Source organism: Filicampus tigris, chromosome 1 (assembly GCF_054856515.1).
Source record: "Filicampus tigris isolate MCC_2025a chromosome 1, RoL_Ftig_1.0, whole genome shotgun sequence".
In the NCBI taxonomy this organism is placed as follows: Eukaryota; Metazoa; Chordata; class Actinopteri; order Syngnathiformes; family Syngnathidae; genus Filicampus; species Filicampus tigris.
In genome coordinates, this window is record NC_141217.1 from 22,248,767 (window position 1) to 22,273,115 (window position 24,349).

General features: G+C 39.3%; 2 protein-coding genes across 6 annotated transcripts in view; both read right to left on the bottom strand.

The window, feature by feature from the left end:
* Positions 1–1,917: 1,917 nt before the first annotated feature.
* dpm1 (dolichyl-phosphate mannosyltransferase subunit 1, catalytic) lies at positions 1,918–6,254 on the bottom strand. 2 transcript variants are annotated; one of them, XM_086026590.1, is made up of 9 exons: positions 6,062–6,254; positions 5,743–5,842; positions 5,617–5,650; positions 5,435–5,511; positions 5,327–5,352; positions 4,717–4,812; positions 4,560–4,628; positions 3,921–3,982; positions 1,918–2,399 (listed from the first exon to the last, which is right to left on the bottom strand). In XM_086026590.1, the coding sequence occupies exons 1-9, from the start codon at positions 6,190–6,192 to the stop codon at positions 2,344–2,346; spliced, it is 651 nt and encodes a 216-aa protein (XP_085882716.1). In that variant the 5' UTR covers positions 6,193–6,254; the 3' UTR covers positions 1,918–2,343. The 2 variants fall into 2 exon arrangements, with proteins under 2 accessions (XP_085882716.1, XP_085882725.1); XM_086026599.1 differs by having other exon boundaries at positions 3,921–4,035; positions 6,062–6,241.
* Positions 6,255–6,576: 322 nt separating this feature from the next.
* Positions 6,577–24,349, bottom strand: part of LOC147153260 (collagen alpha-1(XX) chain-like) — a 33,603-nt gene continuing 15,830 nt past the window's right edge. For 3 of the 4 annotated variants that reach the window (XM_086026613.1, XM_086026635.1, XM_086026628.1), the window contains 27 exons: positions 23,207–23,333; positions 22,991–23,130; positions 22,766–22,898; positions 19,790–19,935; positions 19,588–19,717; positions 18,754–18,870; positions 18,515–18,661; positions 17,515–17,571; positions 17,202–17,240; positions 16,956–17,094; positions 16,235–16,377; positions 15,616–15,725; positions 14,422–14,580; positions 14,254–14,331; positions 14,028–14,114; positions 13,900–13,953; positions 13,433–13,528; positions 12,738–12,791; positions 12,592–12,645; positions 12,471–12,524; positions 11,481–11,552; positions 11,371–11,406; positions 10,852–10,918; positions 9,437–9,625; positions 9,269–9,346; positions 8,023–8,184; positions 6,577–7,360 (listed from right to left, as the gene is read on the bottom strand). In XM_086026613.1, coding sequence (XP_085882739.1) covers positions 7,332–7,360; positions 8,023–8,184; positions 9,269–9,346; positions 9,437–9,625; positions 10,852–10,918; positions 11,371–11,406; positions 11,481–11,552; positions 12,471–12,524; positions 12,592–12,645; positions 12,738–12,791; positions 13,433–13,528; positions 13,900–13,953; positions 14,028–14,114; positions 14,254–14,331; positions 14,422–14,580; positions 15,616–15,725; positions 16,235–16,377; positions 16,956–17,094; positions 17,202–17,240; positions 17,515–17,571; positions 18,515–18,661; positions 18,754–18,870; positions 19,588–19,717; positions 19,790–19,935; positions 22,766–22,898; positions 22,991–23,130; positions 23,207–23,333 — 2,697 coding nt within the window. In that variant the 3' untranslated portion in view covers positions 6,577–7,331. The remainder of the gene's footprint in view (positions 7,361–8,022; positions 8,185–9,268; positions 9,347–9,436; positions 9,626–10,851; positions 10,919–11,370; positions 11,407–11,480; positions 11,553–12,470; positions 12,525–12,591; positions 12,646–12,737; positions 12,792–13,432; positions 13,529–13,899; positions 13,954–14,027; positions 14,115–14,253; positions 14,332–14,421; positions 14,581–15,615; positions 15,726–16,234; positions 16,378–16,955; positions 17,095–17,201; positions 17,241–17,514; positions 17,572–18,514; positions 18,662–18,753; positions 18,871–19,587; positions 19,718–19,789; positions 19,936–22,765; positions 22,899–22,990; positions 23,131–23,206; positions 23,334–24,349) is intronic. The other variant, XM_086026623.1, reaches the window with a different exon arrangement.

Below are 24,349 nucleotides of genomic sequence, written 5' to 3' on the forward strand. Positions count from 1 at the left end.
TTTTTTTTTTAACCATTTGAGCTATGTTATTGTAGATGCGATGAAACTTCCCAAGAGTAGGATTTTTTCAACTCGTTAAATGTATCAACACCATAATTTTCACAGTAAATTGTTCCCTTCGGCTCTATTTGGGCCATTTTTAAAGTTGCTTTACAATCTGCACATTGTGCAGTGAAATCATAACCCGGGATATTATACACTAATACATAATAATAACATAATAACTAAGACTGAATGGAGCATATCCTCTTCAAAGTTCTGGGGTTGTTTTCTGGTGTCTACTGTATTTGTGTTAGTATCATTAATTTGTGTTTGAATTTACTGTTTTCACTGTCCTGGTTGTATTGTTTTGTGTTGTATTTAAAGTGCTTTGTTACAGATGCAGCTGTTGTGAAATTCGCTGTATAAAGAAAGTTGTATTACTGTGTATTGTATTGTGTAATCCAGGCTCTTGCCCTCATGTGCGGAGGTTGCAAGTTCTCCTTGCGCTTGCATGGGTTTCCTCCAACACGCCAAAAGCATGCATGTTAACTTAATTGAATAAATAACTATAGAATGAGTAAATTGGCCTTAGATTTGAATGTGAGTGTGAATTGTTGTCTTTGCCTTGTGATTGGCTGGTAACCAGTCAAGGGGTCCAGGGCCTATCCCACCTCTTGTCCAAAGTCAGCTGTGATAGGCACCAGCTCACCCTTAGCCCCATTGAGGACACGTGACATAGAAAATAAATGGATGGAAAAGAACTAATGTCAAATTAACATTTTACGCAGTAAAATCAGAAAAAAAAAACCAAACAAGATAAGGGGAGTAAAATCGAACAAGATCACGGGGTTAAACGGGAGATAGGAAAATGTGAATTTTAATGTTTACATATGTTGTAAAAATATACCTATTATTTTTTTTCAGGGATATGTTCCAGACACACAAGCAATAAGTGAAAATCCAAGAGACCATAGAAAACACCTTGCGCATGTTTTAACTCATTCACTGACATTGACGAATTTGTCTTTTCACAGTGCAGCCATTCCATCCCAGGAATTTATTTATACCGTATATATTTTTTTTCAAACATTAGGGTAAAAGAAGGTCTAAAAATGACTGGCAGTGAATCAGTTAAACTCACTTAAACTTATCAAAACATACTTTTTAAACACATTGTAACTGAACCCCCCAAAAAATGCAAGATTAAATGTCTTGAAAATATGTGCATTTACTTTTAACCCTTGTATGGTGTTTGAGTCTGTGGGACCCACGTTCAGATTTCATCAAGAAAAAGGACACAAGGTTTACCTGAAACCTTCTCTTCATGGTGATAACACAGTGTTATGGGATTTTAATATTTTTAATTACATTTTATTCTTAAAAAACAAGTGGCACATTAATTCATACATTTGATCCATCAAAGGTAAAGGGCAAATGTTTGTGACTCATATGACTTGCAATTGGGATGTAGTAAATATCTGATGAGTATTTTAACAGAATGATTTGATTGTGTTGTTTTGAAACCCCAATACTCTAGCGGGTCCACCAGACCCATCAACACTGGCTGAGTAACAAAAATACAAACACCACACAAGGGTTAAGAGGCGGGGCCTGTTAGGGTAGCACGCGACATGGACGAGCGTGCATATGAGTGTCTGGAAGTGTGCTGTGACTGACAGAATCTGCTGTATATGTTTTACTGTTTGCCCGGCTTTCACTAAATAGGTGAAATGTATGTTGGCAACAGTGGCTCTCCTTTCCCACATAAGAGAACATAACAGTAAGTATACTGTGTTTAAAAAAAAAAAGAAAAAAAAAAACACACAAAAAAAAACCCATTATTGATTAAAAAAGGTAATATATCAGGAAAACAAAGTACTCCCTGCCATCTGGGAATCATCACATCTGGCACAATTAGACTCAAACACAACTTGCTAGTGCCTTAGAAGAATTCTTGTATTTCTAAAACATTGTCATTGAACATAATTGGTGTTTTTCTCAAATCGTTGATAGCGCATCTGATCTGACATCCAACATTACTTTTGTCTAAAGTTGTGTGCCTCAGGAACAATGAGACAGCGTAGACACATTGTGCAAAGTCCATTGAGGAGGAGGAGGATGGGAATGTACAACACAAAATAGCCGCCATATTTAAGCTATCCACTTCTATTGGGGGTCCTCTCATCATTTGCTGTCACTGCTTAAACCAAAACTGGGGAAACAATCATATCAGGGGCAATTCAAATTGTATAAAGTCCTCAATGTATGGCTCTCACAGGCCACTGATGTACAGTATTGCATATATGAAGTCATCATGTAGTGACGAAAAGCGTGAGCAGGCCTTTCGCATATGACACAATTTCATTCCCTCCCAGTTTGGACTCGCCGTAGACTCGATCCACGAAGGAGATGGGAACCTAAAAGGGAAATCAAGTCAATGACCATATTTCTCAATGTAGTAAAAAAAAAAAAAGGTTGTCTGTTATTTGCAGTGATTTCAGAATGCAACCATTTGTTGACAATTATGCATGCACCTTGGGTCGGACAGCCTTTCGTGTAATTTCAGGCATAAAAAAAAAAAAAAACCTGGGTACAAAAAAAAAATCCTTTACACTCTAATAAGAATTTATAAGAAGTTGATCCAACATTAATCCTAAAAACTTTTTTTTTTTTAATTAATTAAAACAAGAAAAAACTAAACTATAACAAAAAATAGTGGGTCAAACATTACCTTTGGTGAATGTGGAATAAAAATATTGGTGGAAAACTGTTTTTTTTAGATTTAGAATGACTAATACATTTCATTTTTTTAGAATGCAATATTTTTTTATATCTACCCTTTTTTATATCAATCCTTTATCTTAAAAAGGGGGAGTTTTCAAATTGTTAGCAAAGTTTGAATGTAGCTTCACTTCCCTCCTCTCAACTGCCCATCCCTGCATTTTCTCTGACTAAAGCTCTGCCCCTCACTCAGGTTCTAAACCACGGCTGCTACATAGTTAGCATGATTAATTCATGATGGCATGTTGTGTTGTTGCCCTTTTTTAGTCTCAAGAGCTGTCCAATTATTTATTTTTAACATTTGTTGCTAACTGGAGGTAAATAATCTGGCCAAGGAAACCGAGGATGCTGCGGATCCGTGGCATAGCTTTCTGACAGTAGGCACCACATTTCACTCCCGATGCCATTATACAGTAGTCTTGAGATTTCATTGTAGCCTTCACAGATTCAAGACACACTGTGTCAGGTAGAGCAAAGCAGCCCCAAAACATAATCTAGCTTCCTCCATATCTCACAATAGCAGTGTTCTTTTCTCTGTATGCTTAATTTTTCTAATTACAGTTAGAAAACTATGAATTAATTTTGTTTTGTTAACTGTCAGTCTTGGGGCTGGTTGACTAAGTCGAATCGTTTGACCACAAAAATAGGCCAACACAATTGTTTGTGCCCCAAAGACACCATGTTACAGCATCCACATAGACATTTCCAATCTACATTGTACTGGAGCCAAACTACTCATGACCATTTCACAGTCTATTAACACCTTTTATTGGTGGAAAGTTGACACTGCAGTCAAGCAATGAAATAAATCAGAAGACTTTAGTGGCTGTGAAATCAGTGCAGTGTATAACATCTTGCCTAGGGACCCACTTGGATTTTACCATTCATGACTAGGAGTTGAACCAGTGTCCCTGTGTTCAAAGGCAGCAGTGTTACCCACTCATCCATCCAGCAAATCTTGTGCACTGGTGCAAATCTGATTACTCCATTATTGGATAGAATAATGAATCCTAAAATCAATTCATAAATAAGATTCAACATTGACAGTCAGTTCCAAGTGAATACCAGCAATTTTGCCCATGTTTGTATGACAATAAACATTTGAATTATATTTTTGAAACAGGCTTCCCTGGCCTGGTTTTATGTGAATGACTCACCTCTCCAACAGTGTAGTTGAGCTGTCTGGCTCGGACAATCATCTCCATTTGAAAGACGTAACCTTTGGACACGCAGCGCTCAATTAGACTCTCAAGGACTTTCTTCTTGTACAATCTGGTGTCCACACAGAGTAAACATCAGGAAATGATACAATTTCCCCCAAAAAATAATGAATATCTATCTATCTATCTATCTATCTATCTATCTATCTATCTATGCCAGCGACATACAGTGGCAGGCAGAACAAGTAAATTCTCATCCACTAGAAAGCAGAAGATACTATCCACAATTAACTTGTGTATCCATTTTTTGGACATTTTTGTTTGGCAATGTGCCATGAGATTGTTGTAAACAAATGTAAACAGCCTTAGATCAATGGAGATTTGGAAATGCTGATCGACGGTGACAGATTTATTTGAGGGATTACATTTAATATAAGGAAGAATTCTCATGATAACAGTGGAAGCTACTGTAAAAACTCATGATGTACATATTTTTTAAATAAATGCGTGAAATGAATCCAAGCATTACTATCACTGTGAAGGCAGACATTTTAATTCAGCTCTTCTATTAAATTTAATTTGAAATACACCTAAAAAACTGTCCAGCTAGTTTATTTTGGACACACTCAAGCTTACCTGAAGCTTCCCGTGAGATCTGAGGCACCGGGCCTCAACAGCACTTGCGCCAGAAAGTTGGCGCCCCGGCTGAGGGCGAGATAGAAAAGAGAAAATTAAATGACAGCTCAGGACTGTTCGTGCACTGTGCATGTTCCCATCTGGTCACTTTTGTTACCTGATGAGTTTCCTGCGCAGGTCCCACCCGTAGACACCTCCGTTGCCTCTGTATCGAGTACCTGACACTAAATCGTAATCGCCTTCCTTCTGCTTCCTGAGCAAAGACACAAAACAGCGTTTGTCATGTGCAAATGAAACTGAACTGATAATCTAGCATGTTAGATGTGTGCAAAAAGAATACATTCAGGAAGAAACTTTTGAATTATAATTAACCTCATGGAATGGGACCTCAAAATCATGAGTGGATAAAATGCTAACACATAGCATGTAGGGTACAACTCGTGCCTAGATGCTCACACGCAGATTAAAAAAAATGTATACATACATATTTGCAAAATGTGAATTTCGACTCGCAGACTGCAACGGGAAGCTGCTTATTTTGAGCATTGTAATTGCTGTATAGGGCATACTTTTTTTTTTTAATTAAAACAAAAAATCGTGGTCTCTTTGGGCAGGGTTTGAATGTATTAATGGCATTTAAATTAATATGAATAAGGAAAATTGATTTGCTATGCAAGTCAATTAAATAACGAGCACATCAAACCAGTGAGTCAAGCCACCAATTTGTAGCACATTAACATTTGAGGGGGGAAAAAAAGGCTACTTACGCAATGAATTCTTGGATGAATTTGGGCTGAAATAAAAACAGAAAAGAAAAAGCACATTCACGTTTTATGAACTGTCATTTCCTAAATGCCATAGTAGACTGCACTCACATGATGGGAGAGATCTGCATCCATTATCAAGATGAAATTTCCTGAAGCGTGCTTCATGCCATGGATATAAGCGGTGCCTTTGGTATATATTTTTTTTTTCGGGGGGAACAGGTGTCGATTAATACCTGTAACTTTCTATGATTTACTTTTTTTTTGTATTTTCAAACCAGTTTTGAACTCACCCAGGCCTAACTTCGTTGCTCGTGGCCGAAGAAGCTTAATAGCGAGAAAACGAATAGTAAGTTAATATACTACGCGTCAAATGTATATCTGTAAAACAATAAGACAATGTCACAAAAAGACCTTACAATTTTGTCCTTGCCATATATTGTTTGGAGCTGTTCCGCCACCTCCAATGTCCCATCGGGGCTTCCGTCGTCAATGACGATAATCTCGTATTTGTAACCACTGGAAAGACAAGTTAACAACAGCACCGCGACACTTGGGTAGAAAGGAATCAAGCAAAACGATGTACCCTAGCATTCAACTTATACGTAGATCAGTCTCAACGTAAAAACATCTAAGAATATAAACGAGGGGCCAGGCTACGTTAAGTGACATCTCATCACCGAGTCGTTTTGCACTTGACTCCTAACAGAGCAGCGCTGCTGGTTCTCCTGAACTCACCTTTCATCGAAATATTTCACCAAAAGCCACACAATCAAAGGGAGGTTTTCCCTTTCGTTATAAGTGGGCAACAACACCGAATATTTATCCCCATCGTTTGGCTTTGAGTGTGAAGTCTCCATGGCTGGCATGGCGACGACCGTGGTCGCTACTAGGCTCAACGCTGCTGAATTTAGCAACCTCAACGAAGTGACAAATCACTTCCGGTTTCGTGGTTTCAAAGTAAATTAACGTAACCTAGTGGAGGAGTGTTTTCATAATTGCCTTTAGTTTTGGTGAAAATATGACACTCATTGAATTATAAAAGTTAATTAGACGTATAATTGATTACAGCCAAATTAGAAAAACCTCAACAAAATGTACTCATCAACGTCACCTTTCCCATTATTCTGAAATATTTCCACTTCAAACCAGAAGCGGAACCCAGTAGAACAGTTACTGTGCTCTTAAAAAGAGAAACTACCGGAAACAACTACTAATTAGAAAAGTTCCACGATAAACTATCAACAGTACAGTACATTGGAAGTAATTTAATTGAATAGTGAACCAATAGTTTTTTTACTGTTCAAATCTCACACGCGCGCGCGTGCACAACACGCACGCACGCACACACAACCCCAAATAATGAATTGAAAATGACAATGACTGAGTAAACGTGTATTATCAGCAAGAATACTTATACTTAAAAATGAACACAATTATGTTTTTTTAAACGAGTAACTGCAAACATATAATAATTAACAATATACATATCACACACAACATACTCACAGTCGTTTATACCATGGATCATAATATCAACCTTACACCATGGATTATGTATTAACATTGTTTTTGAGGCAGTTTATGTTAGAAGGGAAAATCAAAAGGAAATGTAAGACATCTGCCTGAACTACAATACAGTGCATAACTATATAAACATTTTAAAAAAGGTATCAGTGCGAATTTGGCTTATAAAACAGCACCTAATGGATCCAAGTGGGAAGATATAGCGGTTGCTGGAAACTCTAATCCTCAAAACGATAACACTTAAGATAACATTTTATCCTTAGAAAAATGCTGGTTCCTCAGGTCCTCACAGTGTGACATCACAGGCATATCCTCCTCTTCGTTCTTCTATTTGGCTTTCTCCTACGATGACTGATGCTTGGGAGCACTGCATCAGCTTAAGCGCAATACTGCCATGCACTGAACTCCTGAACTGCCAAGCATTGTCACTGTAAACAGGCGTACTGTTGTGATGTCATCACCACTTATTTCAAACATTCACTCAAGGCTGGTAGCCGTAATAATTGTCTTCTGCAGAGGGATACACAGACACAGACACACATACACAGAGCTACTATCAGTATGGTGAAAACTACACAGACATATTATGAACAATACATTATGATAAAATGTGTCTTTGTCGAGATGGCTTAAAAGCAACAGAAAGGTGACAATAGCGAAAAAAATGGTACTGAATGTACTGTAAACCATCAAAGTGAGCTGTGTTTAGTTTTTTTAAGCAAGGTGACATGATGACCCTCAAGAATTCTTGTTTGACCTTGGTACGGATTGTTTTTCTTTTTTTCTTACACAGTGGACTAGTGGTTAGCACGTTTGTCTCACACACTTCTGAGGTTCTAGGGTTCGAATCTCAGCTCAGGCCTTCCTGTGTGGAGTACGCATGTTCTCCCCGTGCTTCGGTGTGTTTTCTCTGGGTACGTCTTCCCACATTCCAAAGCCATGCATGTTAAGTTCACTCTATATTGCCCAAAGGTGTGAATGTGAGTGTTTGTCTCTTCAGAATGTGCTCAGTGATTTGGCTGGTGACCAGTCTAGTGTGTACCCCGCCTCTCTCCCAAAGTCAGCTAGGGTCCATCTCAGCCCTGATTCTAATGAAGACAAGCGCTATAGAAGATAGATGGATGACTGAACAATAAGTGGAGAAATGTTGTCATTGTAGTCTAAATACTAACCCGTTTGCTGAGGAACTCTGTGGCAGCCTCCACTGCTGTCACACACTCCGGGTGGTCCGATCTCGCCCGGCTGGCCAGGAGTTCCGGGAATCCCCGCTGGTCCTGGCTTTCCATTTCCTCCTTTGGGCCCTGAGGTTCCAATCTTGGACTCGCCCTGGGGGCCTGTGGCCACATAGAGAATACAACACACATGAATTGCAAGTTGTTGGAAAGTGCACGGATGATTCTTATTGATTAGTTCTATACAGTTCTTGCCACCATCGTCACTTGTGGGTCAGCAAAATAATTAGCAATTTCATCCCACCTTCCAAAAGGATGAATGTTCATTGAAGACTAAATTGTCCTAGATTTGAATGTGAGTGTGAATGAATGCTTATTTGTCTATATGTGCCCTGCAATTGGCTAACAACCAGTCCAGGTTGTACAATGCCATAGGAAATGGATAATGTATAAATTTGTCCCTTTGGATGAATAATTATGGTCTTTATTTATTGGTCTGAAGCACCCATGATCTTCCATCAAAACCTAGATGTCTTTCAGGGTTTCAGTTTGATGTTTTTTTTTTTTTTTGTTTCCTACATTTAAGACAAAAGAGCCCAACAACAAAACATAAACTTGATTGTTGCAAGGGTCTTATTTTGGTCTACTTCCAGGTTCAATTTGACAAAGATCAATCATGCATATTTATGGGGTTTTTTTGTTCAGTGCTGGGTTCTCCATTTTCATGGGTGCCAATAATGCTGGCAAGATCTCTATTACACGATACGGAGGTGAATTGTACATTTACATCCCTCCAAATTAGCATTAATTTCATACACCTGTAGTTGCATTCATAGTTCAAATGTGAATAATTGACTATACCATTAGCAAATTTTCATCAAGTAAACATGCATCATTAATATTTTTTACACAATGTACTTAATGGGTATACAGTGCTTCCCTCTCTTTGTGCTACTTGCAAATTCACCTAATCACAGATTTTTTTGGAACCTCGCTAAAAAAATATCATGCATTTTACATGCATTTTGTGTGCTTTCTGAAATGCCCAAAGCTAATGTCTAACTGAAAAACTACTTACTACATACCGGTACTACTTTTCTGCTTTTGCAATATACAGTATTTACAGTTGAAACTATTACTATAAGCAATTTGATATCTTTTTAGGGGGCGTCAAATTGCTCGCTCATCTTTATCCCCAACGGGTGAGTCTATATTGATTTATCTAAAATATTTGTACGAAAAGTACCTGCATGGCCTCTGACCCCTGGGGGCCCCTGTGCATTAGCCCCGGCATCACCTTTTTCCCCTGGCAACCCTGACCTTCCTGTAGAGGAGACAAATGATCAGGAAAATACATATTGTAACATTTCCATTCTGAACAACTCAAGAAGAAGTGAAAATCATATAGAATGACCTTGTTCCCCAGGATAGCCAGGCCTGCCAGGTCTCCCTCGGTGGCCAATATTCCCCTGGTTGCCCCTGGAGCCCGGTGGACCCCTGGAACCTGGTATTCCCGGTTCCCCTGGAGCTCCTGCAGGTTCCTCCGCAGGAGCTGGCTTCCGACTCATGTCATCGATGAACAAGTCCAACTTCCTCACCTCCTCTGACAAATAAACACAAATTCAAATCATCAAGTCACGCTCGTGTTGGATGTGGAAAAAGGGCTCTGATGTTATTGCATAACAGTGGAACCTCTTATGTCAAACACAACCTGTTCGGGGTTTCATTTTTTTCCCATAAGAAACAAGAGGAGACAAATAATGCATTTTTCCCCAAAATTTAAAACTGTTCCCAGGTGTCTCTATAACATGTCTGTGACAGGCTTTTGTCAAAAGTCCTCAAAAATCAAGAATTAAATCATACTTAACAAATCCATTTTAAAGGGAAGTCAACCCAAGCATTTTTTTTTCAAGAATATTTCAAGAATATTCTATGCAAGCCCACTAGTTGAAACAAGGCATTCTGAGAAATATTGCGTTTGTGGAATAAAGAGTTAATCCACCTGTTTTAAGCCATCTCTGGGTGCGGCCATTTTGTCACTTCTGTCGACTGAAAATTACATCAGAGTTGCTCATTGCTCAGGTAACGACCAATCACGGCTCACCTGTTTTCTGAAGCTGAGTCGTGATTGGTCATTACCTGAGCCCTGAGTAGTTATGATGTCATTTTCAGTCGACAGAAGTGACAAAATGGCCACCCCTTGAGATGGCTAAAAAGGGAAGGATTTTGCGACTTAACTCATATTCCACAAATGCAATATTAATCAGAATGCCATGTTTCAACTGTGGGTCTGCTGGAAACCTTTTCTTGAAAAAAAAATGTTTGGATTGATTTCCGCTTTAAAGCCTTGCTGTGGTTAGTCTGATTTGAGAGGGTGGTCCGTGCCTCATGAGAAGGATAAACTGCTAACCCTGACCCCTACATACACCAGGGCCAACAAGTAAAGCTTTCGTTACTATGACAACCAGCGCAGAGCCACATATGTGGTTGCGACGAGTTAAGTGGCCTTTCATTGTGGAACCAGAAGCCCAGAGAGTGAAGAAAAAAGTGAGCGCCCATAAAAGCATCAATTATATTTTCCCTTGTGGATGCAGCACTTGATCACCAAGGCGCTAATTTAAACTTGTGTGTGGACCCGTGCATAAGAAACACAAATACCCAATTGGTCGGTTTGAACTCAGTTTTGTGCAACTTCGGAGTAATATTTTTCAGAAGAAATTTGTTGGATTTGGAAATTCAACTTGAGGCTCCACTGCATATTATCATTATTATTGTTATCAGTATTATTATTATACTATCATCATAGCGTTGCTTTCAAAGAGTTCATACTATGAACAAGTTGTTCACACGCCTCTGTGACAAGTTGGTAGATCACGGCCATGGACTGAGGTTCCCCCTGTAAAACATGTGGAAAACGTCCATGTATTACTATACTTTTACATTTACATTCAACAATACCAAAAGTAATAGAACTTGCCATTTTTTAGCACTGGCCAATAGGGAAAATCACAATACAGGGAACCCTCACATATTTGTTTTGGTATTCACAGATTTATTTGGGGAACCTATCATATTTCTTTATTAGGCCAAAGCCATTTCTAATATAAAATATCACTTTAGTGCCATTTGGTGGCATCTTGTTGCTTTACATCAATGTTGCACTGGGGGTTCATGTAGTCTGACCAAAGCTTTGTCTGGTAGGAAAAAAGGTGACTGCTATCTTGTGGCATTTAAAGGTGATTACAAACTTTTTTTTGAGACAGGAATCGGTCCCAATGTAGAACGGGTTTAATGTATTACAACAGTGAACATTTCCTGAAGAGCATCAGAAGGCTGTTTGAAACTAACCTTCTCTCCTTGCTCTCCTTTACTCCCAGGAAGACCCTGTAAATCCAAACATATATAAATATAAAAGAAGCCAATTTAACTGATTTTGTTATTTTTCCCTTCTTTCCTACCGTAGCCCCGTTAGCTCCAGTGTAGCCTCTTTCCCCAGTGGGTCCCGGGTGTCCTGGCATGCCCTGGAAGCCCTGTACAATGAGTAGCATTAACTCAATTAAATGTAAAGATGGAAAATATAGGGAAAAAAAAGTCAAAACAGAAAGGGACTAAGAATGCAAGAAGGAAGAAGTCAGGCCATTTATCCAAGGGAAAGCAAAATCTATCAGGGTTGCAGGAGCCCATCCCAGCCAACTCGAGGAAAAAGATGGACCACACACCCTGGCCAGTTTCAGATTTGGATTTTGCCCTTGAAGACTGCATTTATATTAGTGGGGATGTAACAAACATCAGAGAGCTCTTTAAGGGTGAAAAACAAGCCACAAAGCTAAGAGAAGATCAATCACGAGACGTTACGGAAATATTGGCTATTGCCAATATAACAATTTGGAATGTTCCGTTTACAAAATATATAAGGATTTTATTCGCTTACTACTTTTTTCTCTATTAATATTTGACTTTCTTATTATGTATATATAGATAGTAACTTAATATACCGGTAATTGAATTTATTCCAAACGTTTTTGTCACAATATTCCGATTTTAATCTTTTAACTGCGGCTAGTTTCTTGTAACTTTATGACCATATTCCTGTGACTTTACAAGTTTCTTCTCATAATATTATGATTTAATTTTGTCTTGTTCCAACTTTATGCTTGTAACACATACTTTTTTTTCTCTTGAAATAATACGATTTTGCTTTCATAACATTAAAACTTTATTCTTGCAGTGCGCCAACAATTTTCTCAAAATTGTACCACTTTTTTCTTTTCAATGTGACCCAAAGCTTTTGTATGTGAGGATCACCATCAACAATTTGGTCCTGGCAAATCCGGGATCTTGATGAAAGAAAAACTTTCTATAATCTCTTATCGGCCAAGTTAATGGTCACTTTGGGAGCAATATTCACACATAATGTATCCTCTTAACAAAATAAAAGTCAATCTTACCCTTGATCCAGTGGGGCCTGGGGGACCCATGTTGCCTTCAGCACCTCGGATGCCCTGTCAGACAGCAAGATGAGGACATGGAGGAGTGCGACATTTACTGTTTTTGTACCCGTCATCTCACCATGGGGCCCGGAGGGCCCACTTCCCCTTTTGGGCCTTGAGGGCCTGGTACACCCTACAGAAATATGACACACAGAGAACAAGACGTGAGTGGGAATTGATGGTCTTTTGACACCACCGTCTATATTGACAGCCGTGCAATGTCACCTGAAGTCCAACTCTTCCAGGATCTCCTTTTTCTCCTCTTTCCCCAGGTGGACCCTAAGAGGAGGAATATGGTTGAAGGTTGTTTTTCAGCCATCATTAAAGTAGACATTTTATGGAAAATTCACTTTTTAATGGCTTGTATGCACATAGTTGGGTCTCTGGATTTACCTGCCGAAACATCAAGTGTGAAATTATCCTACCGTTGCTGATCCTTTGGGTATTTTGACGAACGCATGTGACAGAAATTCTATTCAAATGTTTGGGAACTGTTTTAAAATTGTGAAAATGGATTTTATGTTTTTTTCTCAGGTCTGAAAGATATGGATTTTTTGAGGCAGATACAGATTTTGATATTGGGCAGAAACAAATTCTGATAACCGATTAATCGACCAAATAATTTAAAAAACATATAATGAATAAAATAACTTATTCTTTGGTCCATTAAAGCTTACAACAACAAAGATATGAATTACAGACAGATTGTTTTACAATACTTTGTTCTTCAGTATTTGTTTAACCTTGCATGCAAAAAAAGCATCAACTGATGAATTTATCTTTCGATTTAGGCCATAAATGTATACAATGTTAAGTAACATAATACATGAAGTGACATTCAAAACAAGATCTATGCATGATGATCTTTAATGTCAAATCACATTTCTTCTACGGCATTATTTTCAAGGAAGGTTACTCACTACTTTCCCTTGCACAGCCATTCCCCGTGGCCCTCTGCTGCCCACAGCTCCAAGAGTGCCCTCGAGTCCAGGTTTTCCTGGAGGACCCATCTCACCCTGCAACACAAAAATGACATTTGATTGCTTCAAAGAATGATTTAGAGGTCAGATTACTCATATAAACTCTTCTGCTATATGTCTGTCTTTGTGAAAGGTTATATTTCATTTATATATAGTCGCTGTACTGTGGAAAACACTTCTGTCCAATTTTGGAATTTAAAAACAATGTTCACGTTCATGCGATGTCTGTAGCGCGGAAACACCATTCACGTAAAAATAAGACATGACAGCGACGATATGTAGTGTTGCGACCAACATGACCTTGTAGGACATGAATTACTGAAAGTTTGAAGAAGGCACAGGAAACACAGGTCTGGGATGTTTGCTTTTGTTTTTGTTTTGAATGAAAACGGCCTCACTTCATTTACCTTGTGTCCTTGTTCTCCCTTATCACCTTTATCACCACGGGGACCAGGCTTGCCCTAGGCGCAAAGAAATAGAACAATTCGATTCCTCAGATTCTCTGCATTTATTCGAATATTTGGTGAAGACATACCGTAGGACCAGGGGAACCGGCAGCTCCCTGGATGTCGGAGGAGCAGGTACACGAGTAGGGCTGAGGAGGACAACTTTCCTCATCTCTCTAAAGCCGAATAGACATCAACAAGCCACGTCATCCAAACGATATCAGGGCGAATTGAACTGGACCGCTTGGTGTCTTAAATTATAGTAATACTCAGATACAAGTGTTATGTTGGCGCAAACACAGAAGGATTACTCACCACTCCGGGCAAGTCGCAGCAGGTGTCTTCGGCAGCCCATGTTGTGTTACACACTATCTCGAACGACTGCAACTGGAACTGGAGACAAGGCCAAAAAGTAAATGATGAACATGTGACAGATAACTCTTATGCATTCAGGGGTGTGTACTGGAGTAAAAGTCAAAGTACCGCAGCAGAGCCACTTTTGGGGCCTCTGGTCCTCGTCAACTTCCCCAGCATCTCAAAGCCGTCCGTAGGCAGGTTGCCGAGAGGGCGGGCGGGCCTCTCGCCCACTCGCTGGCAATCAACAGACAAGGAGACGCCCACCTGGCTGACAGACAGGTGCACCTGCCAATCACAGAAGAAGAAATCTTTTACTTTTAACACACTTTTCATGCCTTCTCAGTATTTATTTTTTTTTTTTAAACAAACTCAACCAACTGCAACCAGCAACGTTTCTTCCACTTATTTCGAAAAAGTACAGTGGTCAAATATAAGCAAATTTAGATAGGAAGGCCCAATGAATATGATGACAGCTTCAATTGCTGAACTACAAACAAAAATGATCACGATTGAATCATACACAGATAAACCTCTCAACACACATTACACACAAAAAATTGAATTCATTATAACAAAATAAAATACATTTAATTTGTCATAGAATGTAATACCTTTTATTGTCCTGCATCTTTTGGGGTAAGATTTAAAGTCTCTTTTCACTGACTATAAAACCACATTTATACTTTTTTTTTTTTTTTTAACTTGTTATTGTTCTGTTTGAACTGCACCATAAGGGAATTGGGGAGAACATTTTCTGCCTGCAGAGGCAGTATGAGAGCCCTAACTGAGGTGGGGCGGCTTTGTGAAGTTTGGCAACAGAGACTAAGTCCATGTGCGAAACGCAAAGTCACTGGCCGGTATTTTATATGATACTAGACTTTGATGTAGACATTGTCACACATTTCATGATCTGATCTGATTGACACAGTTTCACCAATATCTCATGGCTTCGATGTAAAAGGCAAAGGTGGATCAATACCAGGTCTTCTGTTGCGGCCAATTTTGTGACATGCATTTAAAAGAGTCTTTTGTGTAGGATGCAGTTATTTTTCAAACCATCATCACACTTAAACAGGACATACTAAAAAAAAAAAAAGTTGAAATATTTGTATATAAATAGCTGGTTCTCTCAGGTGCCTGCCTACCTTTCAAGAGAGAAATTAAATAACCAAACAAATCTTTATCTTCCTATTTCTGAAAATGTATTTGACAAGTGTATTTTGGTGGCCTGCTTTAAATTGTGGGGAAAAAAACCATATTACTCTCCTTTCAACAAGTTTTGAGTCACATGTATTTATGTTTTGAGTCACATTTGCTTACCTTGTGAAAACTACCATAGAACAGCTTGTGGACCTGCGGCTGGTTAAAGGTCAACTCTTGCACTTCGCCTCTGTAATCCAGACTTAAGTACACCAGCTGCTTGGTCAAGGCTAGTTTGAAAGGACAAAATGGCACTAATATGAAATGTCTTACTTATTTCCAGATGGTGTCAGTGCTTCACAGCATGCAACATGAAGTTAGAATTTCTTTTTGAATACTAGAGTCTCTAAAGTCAAGATGCATCTTAAATTAAATACGTATTGGTTAGAGTTTGGTATGTGTGCATTAAAACAACTCGACAGTATTGTGCAAAATGTCATTATTTGATCAAGTGTCATGATAAATGCTATAATGACCTTCCATTCATGTTCGAAGGCACAACAATGTAAACATTCCAGGAAGCTGCTACTCTCAAAGCTATTCAATCGGAGTAATTATCATTGCTAATGATTATATGCCTCCTACTATTTTGTCAAAGTGATTTTAACATTCACGTAACACAACCAGTGGTGACTCGATACATTTGGTAAGGTCGTGTCGACGACTGAGTGCCTTGAGGAATCTTGTGCGGTAGATGATCGAATGACGACAAATGGGAGTGAGATGAGGACAAACTCACGGTCCAGCACCACTCCCATCTTGGGCTGGAAGTCATTATCTGTGAGCTGCCAGAGGGCGAAGGGCTCGTTGGGCGTTTCCTGAAGTAGGCGGAAGGCGATGCTGATGGTGTGCTCGGGAGAGAAGCCTACGGGGTGGATAAACCTTGAGGGAGAGAGCGACTGAATGAAAAGGAAGCATTTAAACCATTGAAGTCACACAGTATTGTCATTTCTTAGTTAAATGGGAAGGGAAATGGGAAAAAGATATTTTTTTCAAGAATATGTTCTATGCAGGCCCAATAGTTGAAACAAGGCACTCTGTTAAATATTGCGTTTAACAATATTTATGTGTCATTTTGTCACTTCTGTCGACTGAAAATGACATCACAACTGCTCGGGGCTCAGGTACCGACCAATCACAGCTGACCTGTTTTCTGACAATGAGCCATGATTGGTCGTTACCTGAGCCCTGAGCAGTTGTGATGTCATTCAGTCAACAGAAGTGACAATATGAGATGTCTAAAAACGGTTGGATTTTGCTGCTTACCTCATATTCCACATACGCAATATTAGTCAGAATGCCGTGTTTCAACTAGTGGGCCTGCTGGGAACATATTCTTGAAAACAATATGTTTGGGTTGATTTCCTGAGACTCCAAACAAACGGCGAGTTGACTAGCTTACCATAGGCTCCAGTTTATTAGTGACAACAGATATACAGAAGAGGAAGATTGTCTCTCACTTGGCGCTTTGTGTCAGCTGGATGTCTCTGTACAAAGTGTAGGCGGGAAGTGTGTTGAAGACAAAAGGCTCTGCGGCGACCCCATCCACAGACGAGTGGGCTTTTGGAGTGAGGCCGAATGCTTCCATCATGTCAAAGCCTGGACATGCACACGAAATAAAGCACGGTGCGGGACGCCGTGAAAAATGATGACATACTTTTCAACGAGTTTTTTGTTACTGTAATAGTGAGGGCAGCATTTCTTACCTTTGACAATGCTGTTTCTGATGGTGACCTCTGGACAAACTATGACAAAAGAATACATATACATTAAGCTCTTTAAAAGTTGTCTATATTTTAGCAATTTTGGTATGCTACTTTTGTTTTCTCCACTTTTCTTTGGAATGTCTTAAGATGTTTTGTTTGTAAATGCTTTGAGGTGTTGTGCGAATAACATTTGAGTTGCCTTGTGTTAAGAAATGTTCCATACAAATAAAGTTGCCTTTCCTTGCCTTGCCATGAAAGACAGATTAAACCATCAATAATCATTCACGTGAACAAGTTGATAGAATATGCTTACCCTCATTATGAATTGGGTACAGCCGAGGGTTGACAGGAATTTTAGCTGGGGCCTGAGCTGTGAAAAACAAAAATGCAACAATGTTCCATCATCAAATACGACATTTGTCCAACATATTTGCCTTTATTATAACACAATGTCTTGATATAAACTCTGACACGCTGTCACACACACTACTGAAACGCATGCAACACTGAACATGAGAGTACTTCAGTATAATGTGAGAGACGATTTCAGTTATAACCTAAGGAATTTCAGTAAAACCAGAAAGACTTACGTTTTTCGACAAAAATGCAGGCATCATCGGCAGGGCTTTTGACTGAAGGGATTTGACAAATCTCAGACTGCCAAACTGAATGTGAGAGCATTTTTGTAGTGCATGGGAAAGGATTTCAGTAGTGTATGTAAAAGTGTGTTGGTAGTATATTGTAGTGTGTGTGAAAGTATTTCAGTAGTGTGTGAGCGAATAACTTTTCAGTTTGTGTGTGGGTGCAAGTGATTAATTTAATCAGCTGAGTAAGTCCTTTTAAAATTGACAAAAATCACCAACATTTTTGTAGAATGTTTTTTTAAACACATAACAACATAGGACAAAGACAACGACATTCAAACATTGCATTTTTTTTTTTTTACGCAACACATTACAACATAAGAAAAAGCTAATGAAATTAAACCAATATTCATATATTCAAATAAATATTAAAGGACAAAGTACTGTAAAGCAGTCAAATGTTGTGCCTGTAATTTATATCATTATTGTTTTAAGAGTTAAGGGACCCCAAAAATGCAAAATATCGGAATCCTAAAAAAGACTTTGAAGTAGTGTGTTGTGTGAGAGGTAATCCTAAATTATGCCCAGCATAGAGGGTTTAGATTGACAGCTCAGATCCTACAGCTGCTATTGTTCTTATTGCAGTAGATCTCAAAAACAGAAGTGCGCCAGTATCATGAAGAACACACACAAGCTCTACGGTAGGTGTTAAGTGCGATCACCTCAGACCTGTTGGATGCAGAATGGAGACGGCAGCACCCTCTGCTGATCCCAGAATTGAGTGCACACTGATGCGGTACAGCGTCTCCGCTTGTAGACCGGTGAAACACTGAGTGCTGCTGGACTCGTCCACTCTTTCCTCCATTGACACTTTATCTGAACTCAAGAAACATGTGCGAGAATTGGGTTCATTACATTTCAGAAGCTATTGAGGCAAGATACAATAATACAATGCCACCAAAAATTACCTTTGACCGACTGAATAACAATACGGTAGCCGTCAACAACTGACAGGGGTCTCCAGGACACACAGATACTGGAGTGGTCTGACCGCACAACGCTCACACTGCTTACTCGTAGACTGGCTGCCGCAATAGAGAAAGCGAGAGAGAGAGAAAGCGAGAGAGAGAGAGAGAGAGAGAGAGAGAGAGAGAATCAACTTGTTCAACTAAAGAATATGGCCTGCGAATTGAATCGAAGGTGCTTTGGTTAGTAAAGACTTTGCTTAATGTTTTTTTTATGTTTTAATACAATACATGAAAATACTTTCAGGACAAATAAGAATGCTAAAATATCAATAAAAACAAGTCACATAGTCCAGATATTTCAATGTACTGTATTAGTAATATGCAGAGCTAGGCATTCCGTCCCAGGGACGGAACGGTCCGTCCGTCTGTCCCGGATGTACTCCCATTTTGTGGACAGTAGGACGGAGGCCGAGAACTCTTTTAAAAAGGACGGACTAAGCAAGGAATGTAAAGACAGAAGCGCTTTAAAAGGACGAGGATGGACGGGGTCAGAGGACGATAATTTTTATAAATAAGGACGGAGGGACGAGGACGGAAGGTTACCCAGGTTGCGGACGGAGGACGGACCGGCAAAAAAGGTTAAAGTGCCAGCTCTGGTAATATGGATGGATGGACAGGTAGTTAGATGGGCAAAAAAAAAAAAAAAGTCTCACAAGATTTTTTTTTCCCGTTTTTTTTTTTTTTTCATTGACTGACTGTAAAATCACAATACCGGTAATCATAACTTGATGTACGAATATCCCGCCTACATACCGTAGTGTGCGTTTGACTTACTGGTTTTGCCCTGCGCTGAACCACTGCCTCCTTCTTTGTTGCGGTATTCAGCAGTGACCAGGATGGTGTATCGTGTGTCTGGCTGTAACGAGTCCAGCACTACATGCTTTTCACCACCTGGGACCAACACCTCAACACAACAACACGTCTCTCAGGTCAACTGTGCAACTAAAGCAAACACTGATGCAATGTGGGCACTTACAGCGCTGTCCTGGCTCTCAGCTCCTGTCAGTGCACTGTAGGAGACATGATACTGCAAGACATGAGCATTGGGAGGAACCCAGCTGACCATCATGCTGACCGGCGTTTCTTCTGAGACGGACACGCTGGACGGACCCCCACCAGACACTAGAGAGACAGCAAGCAATGGAGCAATGTTATTAATAGAGCAGGCAATTAATTAGGTCTTTCAATGACAGACATTTTTATAAAAAAGAACCTCTTGAATGCCAGAACATTTTGACTGATCATAAATGGCTGACAGAATATTGTTTATTATGAGTAGGTAAACACAGAAACTACCAAATGAAAGATTTGACTCTCTTCTGTCATCACACAAAAACGTTTGTTACTACCTTATTCCATTTTTAAGTAATGAGCAGTAAGACATGGGTTGGTTTCACCCATACCACTTATTTTGGACACCCCCAAAAAAACACACAGAAAACAAAGCTTTTTGTGAAAATCTATGCATATTTTATGCACAACGGTGACTTTTATGCTGATAAAATCTGCTTTAGTGACACCTCAACATATGAAAAGGCTTTTTACTCTACAAAATACCAACAGCAACGATGGAAATGTGCTTTTGTTGACAAAATAATGTATTTATAATGAATCACCAGTAGTGTTGCCACGATACCTAAACATTTTGACTTCGATACTATACCTGCATAAAATACCTAGATACAGGTACCGAAACGATACCTTGACAAAAATTTAAAATTAGCAAATGCAGCAAGATTAAAAGTGACAAAATAACTTATTTATTCAAAATATTAGGATATACTTGATAAGAAAATAATATTTCAAACAGTGTTAAGCACTTGTGAACATTTGCACATATGTGGGGGAGCGAGATAAATATATTACACTGTTTCTTTCTACACTTGATTATTTATATTTATAGACTACATGTAAATTAAACTTTAAGAAAACTAGTTCTCATTTATTTTATTATTATTATTTTTTTAAACGTCACTAGTAGAAAATGTGCACAGAGGTTTATAGAGCCATTGGTGTGACATCTACTGTAATGCAGTATTGAGCTGGTTATGATCATTTTCATGGCCAGAAATGCAGCTGTATAGCCTCTGTGCTTTTTGGACACAGAATTAGCCAATTGTGATTTTAAGAACATTTTTTTAAATCATGAGATCAATGCCTGCATTTATATTTTTATATACCAATAAGCATAATGTATACATGTCAATGTATGTAGATACAGTATATATGTTTATTCACTATAAGCGTTTATATTACATGCCATATTCTTGAACTATTTGACTGCATTTCATGTCATCCATTGTTGATATTGACAATACATTTGCACCGTTACGGTCAAGAAAATATGTTGATTTTATTGATAATGACTCAACGTAATGTTGCTTTGAGTGTGTGCGCGCGTGTGCATGTCTACTGTTCTCTTGTCCACTCTCAGCTAGTCGAACATCTCGTAAAATAAAACACATTCTGAACAAAATAATTCACACTTGACTTATTTCTGTTTTTTATTGTTGGTATGGGGCCGGATGCCGGTCAGCAAGGTGCTTGGCCACCTCGAGCCAACGTTATTTTAAAACAAGCCGTACAGACGGGCTTGGTCTGTCTTCTTTGTTGGTCGGCTTGCCATGCCTGCCGGCCATGTATGCAAAAATAATTCCATATCGCACTTCTGGCGTCATTCTTTTCAACGAAGAGCGGGGGCGCTTCACCGCTTGAGGACATCTGACTTCCTCACACATGCAGGAGGCGTGCCACTTAAGGCGTTAATCACATGCCGGTAGACAGGCTGCTTTGCGTGCATGCATGTATACTTGACTTTAAGACAGAGTTGGTGTGCTGTGTGTTTTTTTTTTTTTTTAAATACCGGTGTTAAAAAAATATGGTATCGAGCCATTTTTGACAAAGAAAAATCGGGGTACGGTACTGGTATCCAGTGCAGCACTAATCACCAATGTAACAATTTTATATTTGACAAACTACAATTTGCACGCTATTTAGTAGTAGTATTTAGTAGTGTGAGTGCATGTGTCCATGCACGTGTGCACATTACATCATCGCTTCTACTGCTGAATTTAAATAATCTCCGTCCTCTTTTGTGACAGTCTTTATAGAAGAGTCAACAAGACAAACACTTTGATCAATCACAAGCTGCTTGTAACAGTCGCATTTCCAAGGGTCTGCCATGTTTTAGGAGCTTACACATTGTTGTGACACACAGAGCTCATCCAAAAGAGATCCAATGCTGCCATCTGCAAGCCATGGTTACTATTTTTTTACTTCCCATCTTAATTATCAAACAAGGGTTGGCCGAGACTTTTCTCCACCCATTCCAATTAAACGTAGTTGACGACAATTGACGTTGCAGGTGCGCCTCCTTTGGATTCCCGTTGAAGGCATTTCATGTCAATGACGCTCAAGGAGTTAAAGACCAGTGAAATGCCATGAACAAGGCTGAAATTGGACATATTGTGGAAATTGACTTCTCAATGGCTTGTATAGTGAACACCAACTGTTCGCAGGGGATCGGGACCAACCCTATCGCGAATGGCAAAAATCCACAAGTGACACCCACCCAAAAAGGTTTGTAATTGCCTGAATAATAAAATACATCGAGTGGGGGAGTTTTTCAGTGAATTATAGTGGATAGGTTTTCCCCAAAAAAATCTTGAAATCCAAACAGTTGATATTCACGGATCCCCGTATACAAATAGATGAGCCTCCAAATTGCCTGTCCACCCAGAAAGTAAGAAATAAACAACCAAGTTTTTTTTTTTTTTTATCTGCCCATGTCAGAAAATGTGTGTGTGAGCGAGCAGCTCTGCAATTCCGCCCGACTGTTACCAAACAGCAGGCCCAATTTACTGCCCTCACACTGAATTTCTGTTGATATAGATGAAAGAAAATGTGATTTGTGTGTGAAGTGTGTAACATGTCGCGACTATAAGTGACTCACGTGTGCTATAGCGTATAGCTACAGCTTCACTTTGAGCTCCATCTCCATACAGTGCAGACAGAGAGATCTGGTATTCTTTGTCATCTTCCACCCCTTCTAGGATGACCCCTTCACTCTCTCCACTCACCTTCAGCTTCACACATGAATACATTAAGTCATATGCACAAATTACATTGCATGTTAATGTATTTGAAAGCTCTGACCAATCTGTAACAAAGTCCCGACCTGTCTCAAGTTGCCTCCCCCTAAGGAGATCCACTTGATGAGGTAGGAGATGACATCATCAGCAGCAGCCTCCCAACGTACGGTGATTTCACTACCGGAAAAATTGGTCACCCTCAAATCTGAAGGGGAGGGCACTTTCACTACGAGAGAGATCAAATAAAGTTATTTGTTGTATAGACTGACATACAGGCCAGGTGAAAGGTGCAAGTGTCTTACATGTGGTGATGTTACTGGTGAGGGCTGCAGAAAGGCCTTGCGGGTAACGAGACTGGACCGACACCAGATATCTGGATAGAGAGGACAGACTCTGCACCAGCACTGAGCTCTGTCCAGTAACCTCAATCTGGAAAGAAAAAAAAATGTAACTACAGTGCAAAACTGGCTTGTAATAAGGGTAAGAGTGTCTGTCTATCTTTGTTGCTGGAGCAACTATCATCTACTACATTGAAAACATTTACCCAAAACTACCTACAGGAGAGATTGTGGAAGAACCTGGACTGGTTCTCAGTCAGTTATAGGGCATAAGAGACAAAAAAACGTTTGCACATCTTTTGCTCCAAAGTGGCAATATTTGTATATAAGTCATGGCATTGCAAAGAGAAAAAAACGTACAGAATAGGGTATCAACGGACTGGTATCAGGCATCTTCTCAATTGGATAAAAATGTGATTCATCAGATATCTGCCAGTGCAGCATAAACATATGAATCGGACAACCCGAATAACTGGATGCCGCTGTGAATGAAAACTACAGTGAAAGCATAAATAATTAAATATTGTCTAAATATGCAACATTAGGTATGTGTCCATGGTGAAATAAACATCGGCCAGTGGTGTAGTCTGGATATTACCCGCATTTTACCCCAAAGGGAGGAAGAGTTAGCTAAGGGCAAAAAAAAAATCATACGTAATTTTTTTATACTTTTATTATTGTTTACTTTTGTCTCATTAGTGTTAGGAGTTGACGCTTGTGTTATTTACATGCAATGTGGGCATCTTTGTTTAAGGCTTGTTTCATGTGTTTCATGAAAGTACAACATGCAGACATCTCAGATATACGTCACTTGTATGATGTAAAACACAAAAATTCGGATATAGGCATTAAATCAGAATTGGGGATTTGGACTAGCAGTGCAAATCAAGCCTGTGAGTCTTCCGTGAACCTAACCTGCTTATTTTCAGGGATGTGGGAGGAAAACACAGAAAAAACAAAATACGCAAGCACGGGGAGAACGTGCAAACTCCGGATTCAAACCCAATGCCTTTTGATCGTGAGGCAGATGGGCTCACAATGCAGCCCAACCTTGGAGCAAAAACAGAAACAAAAAAAAAAAACACCCAACTAAAAACACAAATATTC